Source organism: Dendrobates tinctorius, unplaced genomic scaffold (genome assembly GCF_039654945.1).
Source record: "Dendrobates tinctorius isolate UK_male_01 unplaced genomic scaffold, ASM3965494v1 ptg000196l, whole genome shotgun sequence".
Taxonomy (NCBI): Eukaryota; Metazoa; Chordata; class Amphibia; order Anura; family Dendrobatidae; genus Dendrobates; species Dendrobates tinctorius.
This window is the reverse complement of record NW_027361863.1, coordinates 11,414,898-11,431,200: the sequence shown is the minus strand read 5'-3', so window position 1 is coordinate 11,431,200 and position 16,303 is coordinate 11,414,898. Positions and strand designations below refer to the sequence as shown.

Below are 16,303 nucleotides of genomic sequence, written 5' to 3'. Positions count from 1 at the left end.
TTAGTGGCTAACCCCAGTTGCAGCCCCGACTGTAAGAACTCTAGGATAGGTCCCACTGGCGCTACATCCCCCAAGGGTTCCCCCAGGGAGTCTAGGAACTTTTTCCATGTTCTACCATAGATTTGGGATGTTATAGGTTTCCTGCTTTTCAACAGGGTGGAGACTAACCCTGGAGAGAATCCCTGGCGACTCAGTAGCGCCTTCTCAAATTCCAGGCTGCTAGATGGAAGCCTTTCACCTGAGAGTGGACCACTGGTCCCTGGGAAAGCAGGTCTGGAATCTCCGGTAATATCCATGGATCTGTCACCGGCATGAGTCTCAGAAGGGAGAACCAAGGCCTCCTCGGCCAAAACGGAGCTATAAGAATTATTCTCGCTCGATCCTCCCTGATTTTCCTGACCACTACTGGGATCATTGTTATCGAGGGAAATGCATAGGCCAGGATGAACTTCCAGGGTATTTGTAGGGCATCGGGAGAGGGCAGGACCCCAGGCCGCGCTGCTTCTGCGCCCACTCAGACGCTGAGCCCCCAGGGGACCCACGGATGGCGCTTCCCTCTCCCGACGCCCAGGACCCTGCCTGTTCTTCCACGCCGGCACGAGAGAGGGGCAGGTACGTGATCTTCAGTACACGGGTCCCTGTCAGGACAGGAAACCCAACTGAAGCGAGGGAGAGGTACCACCCCTTTTATCTTCAGTAGGGTTCCTGTCCTGACTGGGCGGATCCCCTCTCTCATGTGTGCCATCATGAGAGACGGGAAAAATATCCATATTTGCAGAGGATACAAAACTATGTAAAGCAGTCAATACAAGAGAAGATAGTATTCTGCTACAGATGGATCTGGATAAGTTGGGAACTTGGGCCGAAAGGTGGCAGATGCGATTTAACAATGATAAATGTAAGGTTATACACATGGGAAGAAGGAATCAATATCACCATTACACACTGAACAGGAAACCACTGGGTAAATCTGACATGGACAAGGACTTGGGGATCCTAGTTAATGATAAACTTACCTGGAGCAGCCAGTGCCAGGCAGCGGCTGCCATGGCAAACAGGATCATGGGGTGCATAAAAAGAGGTCTGGATACACATGATGAGAGCATTATACTGCCTCTGTACAAATCTGGTTAGACCGCACATGGAGTACTGTGTACAGTTTTGGGGACCGGTGCTCAGGAAGGATATAATGGAACTAGAGCGGGTACAAAGGAGGGCAAGAAAATTAATAAAGGGGAAGGGGGGAGAACTACAATACCCAGAGAGATTAGCAAAATTAGGATTATTTAGTCTAGAAAAAAGATGACTGAGGGGCGATCTAATAACCATGTATAAGGTATATAAGGGGACAATACAAATATCTCTCCGAGGATCTGTTTATACCAAGGAAGGTGACGTCACAAGGGGGCATTCTCTGCGTCTGGAGGAGAGAAGGTTTTTCCACCAACATAAAAGAGGATTCTTTACTGTTAGGAATTCCAGATTCTCACTGCTCTATCCTGAGGAGGTGGTGATGGCGAACTCTGTCAAGCGGTTCAAGAGAGGCTTGGATGTCTTCCTGGAGCGTAACAATATTGTATCTTACAGTTATTAGGATCTTTAGAACGATGTAGATCTGGGGATTTATTCTGACGGAATATAGGCTGAACTGGGTGGACAAATGTGTTTTCGGCCTTGCTAACTATGATCTACAATGATGGAAATCAGTCTTTTTTTTTACCTTGTTTGCAATGAATAAAAATTAAACTTTCGTCTAAACTGAACATTCCTCCTGAGCGATGTTTTCTGCCATTTCAAAAACAAAAACAGCAATTGCATATTTGTGCAGTTATTGAATCTGTGCAATTATGGAGGGAGGGGGTGATACGAGTTTAGTACTGCTAAGTGCTCATGAATACGTCTGTGCAAATCGGATCGAGATCGGACTGCAAAACGAGACAGGCGGACGTCGCCATGCTCGGGTCTGGAAGCCGTGGTCAGTCCGTGCATTAGCGATCTGTGCTTGGATCAGTTGTTATGAAGGTTTGCTAAGAATTTTGAGGCGTTGGCCCCTAACCTACGCCCGCACGTTCCTCCTACCAATTTGGTCACTTCGTCCTCCTGCTCGCTCTTACCCTCTGTGTCTTCGTATTCAGCCGCCAGTTACAGTTTTGATGGTTTTCACTAATGAAATCTGATCTGTGGATGAGGATCACATGAGACCTCACGGACGGGGAAGCAGCCGCGTCACAATCAGCCTGTTATTACTAGAAGACAATAAGACTCTGATAGTACCGTGCCCCCGGCGTCATCCTCCATCGGTTACATTCCATGCGTTTCACAATTAACGCTCGGACAGAATTTGTAGTCAGAAGAGGGAGAGAAGAGCGGATTTCCAAAAACAGGTAACAAGGAAGAGTTGTAGTAAACTTCACAGGGCTTACAGTTCTGATGCCACAGACGCATTATTCATGGGTTATGGTGCAGTAAAAATAATCACACGACAACTTTTCTATGCAAAAGATGCACTTTATCCGAGAACACTTTTGCAAATAACTTAAATCACATTTTTACAATTAAAAAAAAAACAGACCAAAAATAAAGAAAATATTTTACATCTTGTATAAAAACAAAAAAAAAATCAGTTTCACAGGTCGGTGGCGCCAGGACCTCCTTTCGGTAGAGTTTACAGTCATTGGTGGCCGGAGCGGCACCGCACAGCTATACAGGAGGACCCTCCACCGCACAAATCAGGATTTTTTTCTCGTCCGTGGGTTCTTCTCACCCACAATGTAATTCTTCAGTCAAAAGTAAAAAGGGTTGGAAAATCAACATAGAATTCATCAATAAATACGCCCTCTCGGAAAGGAAAGCACAGGGAGTCTCTGGGAGGGCGGGTGTTATGGTTCACAGTGCACGGTAGTGTCTTGTTCATCACCAATGGGGGCGAGAGCCATCAGGATTTTGCAGTCGCGCGAGGAATTAGGAACTGCTGGGATGTGGATGCCCTGCAAGGAGAAATACATATGTAATTATTATTATGGCAAGTTTCTCAATAAAAACTAAAAAAAGAAAATCAATTTTTGCAATTGGGTTTCCCAAAGTGGCTAACCCCTTTAAGGATAATCGTAAAGAAACATTCTTGGCAAAACTGTGCAAGGTATAAGGGAGCGGTGCACGATCGGCACATCTCATTGGTGCCATTTAAGTCCACACAGTAGTTTAGTTCTATCTAGAGCGCCCCTTTAACTTGCCCCTAAACATTCCTGTCCTGAAAGTTGCGCCAACCTATTTTTCCAAACATCATTGTTTGGAGCCGCACAGTTTGTGATTTGCGGATCAATGAGTTCCCGGCTCTTAAGTTCAACTTCCCCTTTAAAAAAAAAAAAAAAAAAAAGTTTTTAGTTGAGCGTTACACGGGCGAAACGCTGGAAGTGCTGACGAGAGTCCAGAAATCAGGCCTCGGGATATAATAAGTAATCGCGCTCCGCCTGCCCCGGGCCCGCGTCCAAACTGCTGACTACATATAATCTAACAACACAGAACAACGGGGGGATTCAGATTGGAGGCCGTCACTGCCTGAATATGGGGGGAATTTCCCAAATGGCTTTTATCCATTTCTATAGTAACCTGTCTCCTTGTGGAGGAAGATAACGACTTTAGCGCCTCCTATTGGAAGCAGCGATCCTAAAAGTCAATATTGACCCTTCAACAAGCCTTGCCACACTGTATGGCACTAGAGTTCTAGTCCTCTTCCTCTCTGAACAGACAATTTGTATAGTTCCCAGAGAATCATTGCTGCTTAAAAGTCTCCTCACCTCGGCATGTCACTCTCCACAAGGAGAAACGTTACCCCCTCCCTTGGATCCATTTCTATTGTAACTTATCATGCCCCATAGTGGTGGCATTAAGTGTCAGCAGGAGGAAATCTGCCCACGTTGACCCCGTGTTATGCAGTCATCCGTCAGTTATTTGCATGTGACAAAAGAATAAAAAACCCTTTTTAATTTTTTTTTTATATGTTTGTAACCGAAGGGTCACCATCAAAATGCTGGAAAATTTACGTCTCCACCAAGTCGTCAGGAATAAACAGTACCGTGTAATTATCCCTCCTCGTCCCCAGAGGCAGGACAGTGAGGAATAACGACATCTGTAGACTGCCCCCTAGTGGCGAGACAGGAAGTTGCATCTTCTGCAATCAAACCTCCAGAGGATATTCCTCACCGCCGCAGCGCGCGCCGTTATGTCCCCCATTGTTTATGGTCATAGAATCGTAGAGTTGGAAGGGACCTCCTGGGCCATCTGGTCCAACCCCCTGCTCAAAGCAGGATTCACTAAATCATCCCAGTCAGATTTCTGTCCAGCCTCTGTTTGAAGTCTTCCATTGAAGGAGAACTCACCACTTCTCGTGGCAGCCTGTTCCACTCATTGATCACTCTGTCAAAAAGTTTTTTCTAATATCTAATCTGTGTCTCCTCCCATTCAGTTTCATCCCATTGCTTCTAGTCTTTCCTTGTGCAAATGAGAATAAAGTTGATCCTTCTACAATGTGACAGCCCTTGAGATATTTGTAGACAGCTATTAAGTCTCCTCTCAGTCTTCTCTTTTGCAAACTAAACATTCCCAAATCCTGCAACCTTTCCTCATAAGACAGGGTTTGCAGACCGGTCACCATTCTGGTTGCTCTTTTCTGAACTTGCTCCAGTTTGTTGATGTCTTTTTTAAAATGTGGTGCCCAAAACTGGACACAATATTCCAGATGAGGTCTGACCAAAGAGGAGTAGAGGGAAATAATGACTTCACGTGATCTAGACTGTATGCTTCTGTTAATACATCCTAGAATTGCATTTGCCTTTTTTGCTGCTGCATCACACTGTTGACTCATATTCAGTCTGTGATCTATTAGTATACCCAAGTCTTTTTAACATGTGCTGTCACTTAGCCCTATTCCTCCCATTCTGTATATGCTTTTTTCATTTTTATTGCCCAGATGTAGTACTTTGCATTTTTCCCTGTTAAAAACCATTCTGTTAGTTGCTGCCCACTCATAACAAAGGTTAAATTGTGAGACAGATCGGGGGGCTTCATATTTTAAAATATTATGGTCAATATAAGCAAGTCCACCCTGAAATGATAGAAATCGTACAGAACTTGTGCGTAGCACTTACATCTCCATGTGATTGTTGGGGTTTCTGTGAAAACAAGACAAATAATATTACCAAAAAAAAAAAAAAAAAAACAACACAAAGGACTATATAAATGCGATATAAGATCTAGCTGCCGGCCATCGCCCCAACTCCCCCAAAAGACACGTCTGCATCTTTGCATGTAAGGGAGAAGATAAAGGATTGCCGGCACTTATCCCAACATGGAAGACACTGCTATATTTGATCGCTGTCAGATTCAAAATGGAAGGGGCATCCAAAAAAAAAAAAAAAGTTTTAATTTTGTGTATACAGCACCGCCTGTGATTTCTGCATCGGGAAGCGAGAGGCGACGGGTCTGTGTGTCGCCACTGTGTCCTATTCTAAATACTAGGATGGGTGAAAGATACCTGGAGCGTGGACGTTGATGCAGAAGTAAGACAAACTTAATTTTGCCTTCTTTCTTTGCTAAAATACAGATAGCAGGAGGATAAAAAAAAAAAAAAATTAAGACTATTGCCTAAACTAAAGTAAGGACAGGGCCAGATGAAGCAGCAGGCGGGCGAAACGCTGCTCAGCTCAATGGCCAATTGGCCCGGAGCTTCTGCCAGGAGTCGTCTGTTCCTGTCCTAATTGTTGTATTAGTGATATAGGGCACATATACTTTTGGAACCATGCGTCAACAGGTGGCGATTCCTTACTCGTAGATATCTGAGGATTTCATCCTCCGGTAGTGTTTCGCCAGTTTCACTGCTGTGATAATGCTGGGAAGGAAGAAAATCGTGCACCAGCCCAGGCTGAACCAGAAGGCATTCTAGGAAAAAAAAAAAAAAAAAAGAAGAAGACAGTCAGCGAGCGCTGCAAAAATAACCTGAAACCTTGACGGTTTGCCAAGTGAACCCAAGCAAGCCGCGTATAAAGGGTACAATTCACACTCGATCAGACCAAAACTGCGAGATTTCCCACTACAGAGACTGATCATTACAGGGGCAATCGCAGGTACACATTTCAGTATTCTTACCAGCGAGTCCACCAGATACTGGCACCCAACGACCTCCGCAGAGTTCAGGGCGCCGGCCAGGGGTCCACACCGAGCCAAATTCTGGGTCAGCTAATAAAGTAAGAGCATACGGTGAATCAGAAGGAATAAGCGGCTGGATTTATATAAGAAAAATAATTAATTTTTCCATTTTTTGCAAAGTTTTTTTTTCTTTTTTTTTTTTTAATTTTTGCAACATTATAAAAACTTTAAATGAGGTGGAAATTCTGATAAGCGACCCACGCTCACCATGGTCTTCGCCCAATCAACGTATGACGTAAAGTATCCCACGATGGTGTTTAGATAGTTCATGGTCTCCTGCATTTATAAAAGGAGAGAAAAAAAAATTCAAAATGAACAATTTATAACTTCAGGTGTACAGGAAAGCTTGGCTTTCTCCAGCAATGCCATGGAGCAAGAAAGAAGGGAGTGGAGCTCGATCGTGGGCATCTATGATCAGACCCCCAGAGATCTGGAAGTAACTTGCTTTGGGAATAAACCGTTTAGGCTGTCCATGTTGTGTCTGCAGGGGAAATGTAATACTGATGGCTCCATTGTTGAATTATGGACCACACGTTCTCATGACCATAGGGTCTAATATAGGGAAAGACCACTCTAAAGAGCGCCTCTACCCTGGAGATACCCACACATCTATCAGACCTGTGCATATGACAGAAGTCCAGCTGGTGCAGGTGGTGGGGAAGTTATTTTATTGCCCAATACATTGCCAGTGTGTATGCCAACCAAGCACACGATGCCATAAAAGTCCTAATGCCAGGTTACATTGGCGGGTGCAGAATCTGTGGCTGCACAGTTATAACCTGCATAGATAATATATATGGATATATTTCGATCACAGAACTTACATTCTTTACAATGGCAACCACCTGGGTGTCCACAAAGGTCTGGGATGCATCAATGCTCTTAATTGTTGAATTTAAGGAGGCCTACAAAAGGAAAAATGTATATAAATAATACTCATTTAAAATCATATATATAGATAGATAGACTGGTGGTCGCATTGTTAATGGGAGGTATATGTCACAGGGATGGATGTTCCCTGCAATGCGGCCTGGAGTATTTTGTCTCTAGTGCACAAGAGCACTAAAGATGTCGTATAGTGCACCTGGGTCCGGGTTGCGGGTAGCTATGAGAGATGGGAGGGTCTGGCTACCCATATACCTCACCTCTGAGTGAGGGCGCTCACTGTACCCCTTTTCCCTGCAGGAGTTTGAGGACCTGTGGTGACGTCATGACCATGTGACCAGCCCATGTGATGTTACCTCACCTGTGGGTGTGGTTACAGGCTACCTAATGGAGCCTGTGTGTTTGGCACATGTGGCAGTGCTGGCTAGTCTGCGCCAGAGGAAGGAGGCCTGTGAGATACCGCCGGAGTGGACGGTCTGACAATCGTGAGTGATACTGACCGCGGTCAGTGAGGTGGTTATGGGATACCTCTAAGGATAAGAGGCATCCGGGAACCTGTGTGGCCGACACCAACAGAAAATGGACAGGGGTCCGTGGTATGCTGACCGGGGTCAGTGAGGGACTGTGGAGACGCTGTAAAGCTGATTGTTGCATGGACATTGTACTGGCGGCTGCATGTGACTAAGTTCCAGAGGAGCGGTTAATGCTGTACATAATAAACCGAATGGACATTTTCTTTTAACCCCAAGTGTCCCAGTATCTACCTCAAACAACAAGGTGAGTACTCCCTGTCCACTCATAGTGTGGGACATACATCATATACTAATACATTGTACCTTATAAAAATATCTATAGGCAATATTTTCCCCCTTGTGTGGTTCTGGCTGCCTGACCCTGCAGTACTATTTTACACCACTAACGGTGAAACATATTCCATAGATACTAATGCAACAGCGCCCCCCCACCCCCAGCTTAGCCCATTTGAGGAGTTGTTACAGTAGCTCACCGGTAAGGCTTTTGCTTTCTTCTGTAAGTTATCTATACTCGTAGTAAGTGTGTTCTGTAAGGGTAGAAAAAGTCAGGTTTAGAAAATGCCCTATAGGAGATTTAGTAATCCTACGGGTCAGATCTTATTTAGTGGAATTAGTTTGCTACATTGTGTTCCGGTCTTCACACTCATTACAGGACGTCCAATACAAGATGTCACGACCCGTGAATGACTCACAATCTGCGGGACCATCACGGCGTCGATTGAATGTTGGAGGCTCCGGAGAGCGACGGCCTCGTCCTGAAGCTCCTTCTTACTTCCACTTGGCTGTAGAAAAAAAAAAAAAAAGCACAAAAATAAAATCAGCGCCTTAAACTCTTTTCACCCAGGGGTGCGAGACCCTCAGAGATCCGCTGCGGAGCTGCAGGGGTCGTGTAATTAATGCCCCGATCCCCTGAAATTTCTGCCCCAAAAACACATCTCTAAGTGGGAAAAAAACGCTGCGTACGATAGCTGACATTTTTTATGCGTTTTTCTCCCCGTTTTTATTGCAACGAGTGAAATAAGCTGCAAAACCGCTGAAAGGATTGACACGCCGCAGATTGGAAACTACGAGGAAAAAACGAAGCCGTGCATGCACGAGACTAAAGCAGAAGTCGCATTTATTTCACTGCTATTGAAACGGCACCAGACGCTCAGCGTGCGCACACGCCCTTAGACTGTGCTTTATTGTCCCCTCACAGAAACAGCGCCACTCGGTGGGTTATGTCGGGTACTGCAACTTCCAGCAATTCCCGTGAAAGCTGCGAAACGATTATTAGTCCCATTAGGGCGATTGAAGCTGCGACAGTCTGATCGCTTCCTCTATGTGCTGCAGGTTTCAAGGGGTTAACAAGAAGGAATGGAGCCCGGGCATTTCGGGCTGTGGGTCGAAACGCGTCCTGCAATATTTTACCATTGTATGAAAATTCCGACGAGATTCTCTAGGGCTTCATAACAAAAAACAACAACAACAACAACAACAAAAAAAAACACTTACCGCGCTGTTGGCCGCGTCTTCCAGCTTGTTTGCAAATAAATTGAGATTCACCTTCGTGATGTTCTTGGACGACTGCAATTAGAACGACATAATAATAGCGCTGAGCCCCGCCGGTGTGTCCTGCGCCCCTCCACGGCTCCATTACAGAACTGAATCCCCCCCCTGACAAAGTTAAAATGGGGGCTTCCCCTAGAAATGTACATTACATAGGGGTTTTCTAGGTGTCTGGGTCCTCTGAAGGGGTGTCTGGGATAGTTATCTGATTAGCCATCAAGTGGATAGGTCATCAACAGCAGGTCAGTAGCGGTCCGACACCCAATGCCCCCCCCCCCCCACTAATCAGATATTTTTTGCGCCCGTGAAGGTGGATGTAAACACTGAATGGTAACTATGTGCGGTGGCCTCAGTAGTAAAAGCTGTTCTGCAGCGCCCTGCAGAGGATGGGAGTTGTGCTGCAGTACCTCGGTAGCGGTCTCAGCACTCGGAGCAGAACCAAAGTGTTTACATCCGGCCACCGTAGTGACAGAAAACAGGTGATGGGAGGGAGCGGCAAGTGCCGGACCCCCACCGATATATTATTAACTGGGCAAAGGCAGTTGATGACCTATCAAATATCTCTGCCAAGACAACCCCTTTAAGGCTATGTGCACATGGAGGTTTGCAAGGAGCAGGTCTACTTCAAAAAGGTCGTAAAAAAAAAAAAAACGCTTGAAAAACCTAATTTCTCTAGTGACTGGAGTGAGTCTTCTGGTGTGGCGTGCACCTGCTCACGAATCAGGAGCGTCTGACTCCAGCGCGACCCTCATCAAGACCCAAGCTCGGTGCCAATTCAGAAAAGACAGCTTAAAAAAAAAAAGCAAAAAAAAAACACAACACTATAGAAAAGGAAAAAAAGAAATTTTCAAAACTTTTCAGAAATCCCCCCCCAAAAAAAACTTATTGCTAAAAATTCCCCAGAGAAGAAGTTTCCACTAGAGAACTTGCCTCCAAAACCTGTGCACACAGCCTTATTAGCAGAGATGGCTGCGCGCCCCATTAGTGGGGATGTGCATGTATCATACATCTATAGTATATCCCCTGGATAAGTGCATGAGCTGGGACCACCCCGTACAGCCGCCCTGCAGACTCTTCATCAGCTGCTCCAGGATGGCGTTTCCGTACCTGCTGGTTAAAGTCGGAGAAGTCGTACTTGTCTATTCCGGACGTGGAGACAGCGGACACTTTGTCTTTCTGGCTGCTGCTCAGGAAAGTGATGTTGTCTATCTTAATGTCGGTGTTCTCTAGGGTGGAGTTCACGTCACCCGTGTACTGGGGAGAGGACAGATCATAGGATCTCAGGGACATGTTCAGGTGCACCAAGTAATTAGTGATTGATTAGGAAAGTGCCAATTGTGCAGAACGACAGCTCCACGGTGGGTAATGTGCCAGGTAAAGCCAGGATTATGAGATCATACACAGTGGGGTCAGTATCTGCGAGATACAAAATCTACTCAACATTCTCAGGGCAAGGACAGAAGGAGGCGACATCCGAAGAGCGGTCCCACCGTGAAGAACCCAGTGACAAAAAGGGTTCGTCCAAAGGAAAGCAACCCATAAATGCTCATCATTCTATCTACAACGGCATTTTAAAAAGGAACCCGTCACTTGCCTCAAAAATGGAATTTTCTACCTAATCCGAATGCCGCTGTTCTCATGAATCCGGCGATGGTTTTCTTTTGTTCCTGCGATTCTCCATTCCAGAGATATGGCCTGTTCTTCTCTGTGTATTATTCTCGTCTTGTTATCCAAAAGGGCGTGTGTCCTCTCCTGTGTGGGCGTCTTCTTTGAAGAACACACCCACTTGGCAACAAGAGTAGAATTCTATACCGAGAAGAGAGGATCATATCTCTGGACTGGAGAGGCGTAGAAACAAAAGAAAAACGTTGCCGGATTCAGGACAACAGCGGCGTTCACACCAAAGGAAAAAAATTAAACTATGACATTTACGACAAGTGAGAGGTCCTCTTTAATCTACATGACTGCACCATTGTGCAGTTAATGAAGATAGCCTTACTCACCTCGCTGATATTCAGATAGCTGTCCAGATTGTACATAGAGTTCAGATGTAGCGTATTCCATAGAGAATTATCATTCCGACAGTCTCTGCAAGACACGAGCAGAAGAGATTGAAACCACTGAAAAGAAAGGAATACAGCTAAAGGGGAAAATCCTGTATTAATAAGAGTAAGGTCAACGTTTCCAATCTAAGACAATTTAAAAAAAAAAATAGATGATTGGAAAATCCCTCTGATAAATTGTTTTCTCCGGAATCTGTAACTATGGGCAACTCTCTGCATACACATTTATTCAACCACCACTAGAGGGAGCTCACTGTAGACAAGTTTATATTACCACCACTAGGTGGAGCTCACTACATACTCGTGTATGCAGCTTCCAGTTCAGTTCTCACTGTGTTTGCAGTGACCTCCCTCTAGTGGTGGCTGTGTAAGGGAGGGACAGGACTGTAGTCGTGACTTGTATTACTGTAGCAGCTGTGCCCAGTCCTTCCCCTACATGAAAAAAATATTCTTCTCCTCAGCATACCTGCATCTCCAGATTCAGCTTCAACCGAGCACTTCCCAGGCCATAACGGTCCCTCTTCCAGACAACCCCCATCAATGGAGCCACAGTCCGAGACAACTTTAACACTTTCTTTACTTAGGGTTTTGCACGTTACATCCACAGTTGGTACATCATAACATTTGCTTGGTCCTCATCTTTCCCTTGCTTGTTGTCACTTCTGTGCAGTACACGCCCGGACCGGACCGTAGTAGACTGCTCCCCAGTTCCTTCCTGGCCTGACCTCGCTATAATGACATTTCCTTCAGCCCGTTTCGCCCCAGACATGAATTCATCAGTCACTACGTTTGGTGGCCCCTGGTGAAGCATCCAGCCCGTCTCTACCGATCTCGTCAAAACTCCCAACTCCCTTTATCTCCTTAGTCCAGCCAACTTCTGCCCTAAAAGCACTAGCCAAGGCGGTAAGACGCCACATCTTCCTTTTCCTGTTCTAGCCCACTGCTAAGACCCGCAGTGGCCGTGGGTAACGTGGGCAATAACGACTTAACGTTACGTAGCTGCCGAGCTGTCCGGGCCTATAGCCCATGTGGACTCTTGGGCGTCCTGGCACCATCTCCCTAAACTGCTCTTCAGCACTAACCTTAACTCCCAGCAGCCCCTCCTACAATTAACCCTCTATGAACATCCTATTAGGCCCCAATAGTATGCCCCCATCTAGTGGCCCACAACATAATTACATCTACCCGGTCTATGGGGGGAACTATGTACTAAGAACGCCCTCCTCTATTGTCCCAAGAAGGATGCACTAACAATACATAGACAACAGACACATAATATTATACAATACACAATGGTAACACATACATGTGGCAATACCATTAGAGACTGGCGATAATACATATTTCTTTGTAGCAGTACCGCAAACATTAATCAGAACCATTAGAATACAACAATATATACACAGTAACATAGGAGGGAATACTCTGAGGAAGGAAACAAGAAAACATCACATTTCACTTCCTTACAGCTGTATAAGATTTGTATGCAGTGAGCGCCCCCTGTTGGTGGCAGCAGGCAACTAGGATTACCTAAATGGAGCAAGTCACAAAAACCATCCGTGCAGAATTCCAGGTGTAACAGTGGGCAATGCAGTCAGTTCAAGAACAGAAAATTAGGTGTAGTGGGGCAATGTGCTTTCTGTGTACATACCGATACAGAGTCGTCAGGTTCAGGTTATTGAGGTCCGTGTTCAGTAACGTGCTTAGATTAACGTTTTCATCAATTACCTGGAAATAAAGAGAAATATGGCCGATCTAATAAAAAGGAGCAAAATAGCTTGATGCTCTATAATACAGCCATACCACTGCCATATGCAATATAACACAGCCATACCACCGGCCAATGTAATATAATACATTCATGCCACCGGCCAATGCTATATAATACAGCCATACCACCGGCCAATGTAATATAATACATTCATGCCACCGGCCAATGCTATATAATACAGCCATACCACCGCCAAATGCTATGTAATACAGCCATACCACCGCCAAATGCTATGTAATACAGCCATACCACCGCCAAATGCTATATAATACATCCATACCACCGCCAAATGCTATATAACACAGCCATACCACCGCCAAATGCTATATAACAGCCATACCACCGCCAAATGCTATATAATACATCCATACCACCGCCAAATGCTATATAACACAGCCATACCACCGCCAAATGCTATATAACACAGCCATACCACCGCCAAATGCTATATAATACATCCATACCACCGCCAAATGCTATATAACACAGCCATACCACAGCCAAATGCTATATAATACAGCCATACCACGGCCAAATGCTATATAATACAGCCATACCACCGCCAAATGCTATATAATACATCCATACCACCGCCAAATGCTATATAACACAGCCATACCACCGCCAAATGCTATATCATACATCCATACCACCGGCCAATGTAATATAATACAGCCATACCACCGCCAAATGCTATATAATACAGCCATACCACCGCCAAATGCTATATAACACAGCCATACCACCGCCAAATGCTATATAATACAGCCATACCACCAGCCAATGCTATATAATACAGCCATACCACCGCCAAATGCTATATAATACAGCCATACCACCGCCAAATGCTATATAACACAGCCATACCACCGCCAAATGCTATATAATACAGCCATACCACGGCCAAATGCTATATAATACAGCCATACCACCGGCCAATGCAATATAATACATCCATACCACCAGCAAATGCTATATAATACAGCCATACCACGGCCAAATGCTATATAATACAGCCATACCACTGCCAAATGCTATATAATACAGCCATACCACGGCCAAATGCTATATAATACGGCTGTACCACCAGCAAATGCTATATAATACAGCCATACCATTGCCAAATGCTATATAATACATCCATACAACCGGCCAATGCAATATAATACATCCATACCACCGGCCAATGTAATATAATACAGCCATACCATTGCCAAATGCTATATAATACAGCCATACCACCGGCCAATGCAATATAATACATCCATGCCACCAGCAAATGCTATATAATACAGCCATACCACGGCCAAATGCTATATAATACAGCCATACCACTGCCAAATGCTATATAATACAGCCATACCACTGCCAAATGCTATATAATACAGCCATACCACCGGCCAATACTATATAATACAGCCATACCATTGTCAAATGCTATATAATACAGCCATACCACCGCCAAATGCTATATAATACAGCCATACCACCAGCAAATGCTATATAATACAGCCATACCACCGCCATATGCTATATAATACAGCCATACCACCGCCAAATGCTACATAATACAGCCATACCACCGGCCAATACTATATAATACAGCTATACCATTGCCAAATGCTATATAATACATCCATACCACCGGCCAATGCTATATAATACAGCCATACCACCGGCCAATGCTATATAATACGGCTGTACCACCAGCAAATGCTATATAATACAGCCATACCATTGCCAAATGCTATATTATACAGCCATACCACCGGCCAATGCAATATAATACATACATAGAACCGGCCAATGCTATAAAATACAGCTATACCACCGGCCAATGCTATATAATACAGCCATACCACCGCCAAATGCTATATAATACAGCCATACCACCGCCAAATGCTATACAATACATCCATACCACCGGCCAATGTAATACAATACATCCATAGCACCAGCCAATGCTATATAATACAGCCATACCCCCGCCAAATGCTATATAATACAGCCATACCATTGGCAAATGCTATATAATACAGCCATACCACCGGCCAATGCTATATAATACATCCATACCACCGGCCAATACTATATAATACAGCCATACCACCGCCAAATGCTATATAATACAGCCATACCACCGGCCAATGCTATATAATACGGCTGTACCACCAGCAAATGCTATATAATACAGCCATACCATTGCCAAATGCTATATAATACAGCCATACCACCGGCCAATGCAATATAATACATACATAGAACCGGCCAATGTAATATAATACAGCCATACCATTGCCAAATGCTATATAATACATCCATACCACCGGCCAATGCAATATAATACATCCATACCACGGCCAAATGCTATATAATACAGCTGTACCACCAGCAAATGCTATATAATACAGCCATACCACGGCCAAATGCTATATAATACGGCTGTACCACCAGCAAATGCTATATAATACAGCCATACCATTGCCAAATGCTATATAATACATCCATACCACCGGCCAATGCAATATAATACATCCATACCACCGGCCAATGTAATATAATACAGCCATACCACCAGCAAATGCTATATAATACAGCCATACCATTGCCAAATGCTATATAATACATCCATACCACCGGCCAATGCAATATAATACATCCATACCACCGGCCAATGTAATATAATACAGCCATACCACCGGCCAATGCAATATAATACATCCATACCACCAGCAAATGCTATATAATACAGCCATACCACGGCCAAATGCTATATAATACAGCCATACCACTGCCAAATGCTATATAATACAGCCATACCACCGGCCAATACTATATAATGCAGCCATACCATTGTCAAATGCTATATAATACAGCCATACCACCGGCCAATACTATATAATACAGCTATACCATTGCCAAATGCTATATAATACATCCATACCACCGGCCAATGCTATATAATACAGCCATACCACCGCCAAATGCTATATAATACAGCCATAGCACCGGCCAATGCTATATAATACGGCTGTACCACCAGCAAATGCTATATAATACAGCCATACCATTGCTAAATGCTATATAATACAGCCATACCACCGGCCAATGCAATATAATACATACATAGAACCGGCCAATGCTATATAATACAGCCATACCACCGCCAAATGCTATATAATACAGCCATACCACCGCCAAATGCTATATAATACATCCATACCACCGGCCAATGTAATATAATACATCCATAGCACCAGCCAATGCTATATAATACAGCCATACCCCCGCCAAATGCT

At 44.5% G+C, this 16,303-nt stretch overlaps 1 protein-coding gene across 2 annotated transcripts in view; it reads right to left on the bottom strand.

Annotated features, from left to right (window-relative positions):
* Nucleotides 1-2,487: 2,487 nt before the first annotated feature.
* Nucleotides 2,488-16,303, bottom strand: part of LOC141056181 (prominin-1-A-like) — a 98,538-nt gene continuing 84,722 nt past the window's right edge. For both annotated transcript variants that reach the window (XM_073552885.1, XM_073552886.1), the window contains exons 14-25: nt 12,885-12,961; nt 11,174-11,258; nt 10,278-10,424; nt 9,117-9,188; nt 8,315-8,404; nt 8,096-8,149; nt 7,029-7,109; nt 6,412-6,480; nt 6,145-6,234; nt 5,825-5,937; nt 5,148-5,171; nt 2,488-2,987 (exon numbers count right to left, since the gene is read on the bottom strand). In XM_073552885.1, coding sequence (XP_073408986.1) covers nt 2,936-2,987; nt 5,148-5,171; nt 5,825-5,937; nt 6,145-6,234; nt 6,412-6,480; nt 7,029-7,109; nt 8,096-8,149; nt 8,315-8,404; nt 9,117-9,188; nt 10,278-10,424; nt 11,174-11,258; nt 12,885-12,961 — 954 coding nt within the window. In that variant the 3' untranslated portion in view covers nt 2,488-2,935. The remainder of the gene's footprint in view (nt 2,988-5,147; nt 5,172-5,824; nt 5,938-6,144; nt 6,235-6,411; nt 6,481-7,028; nt 7,110-8,095; nt 8,150-8,314; nt 8,405-9,116; nt 9,189-10,277; nt 10,425-11,173; nt 11,259-12,884; nt 12,962-16,303) is intronic.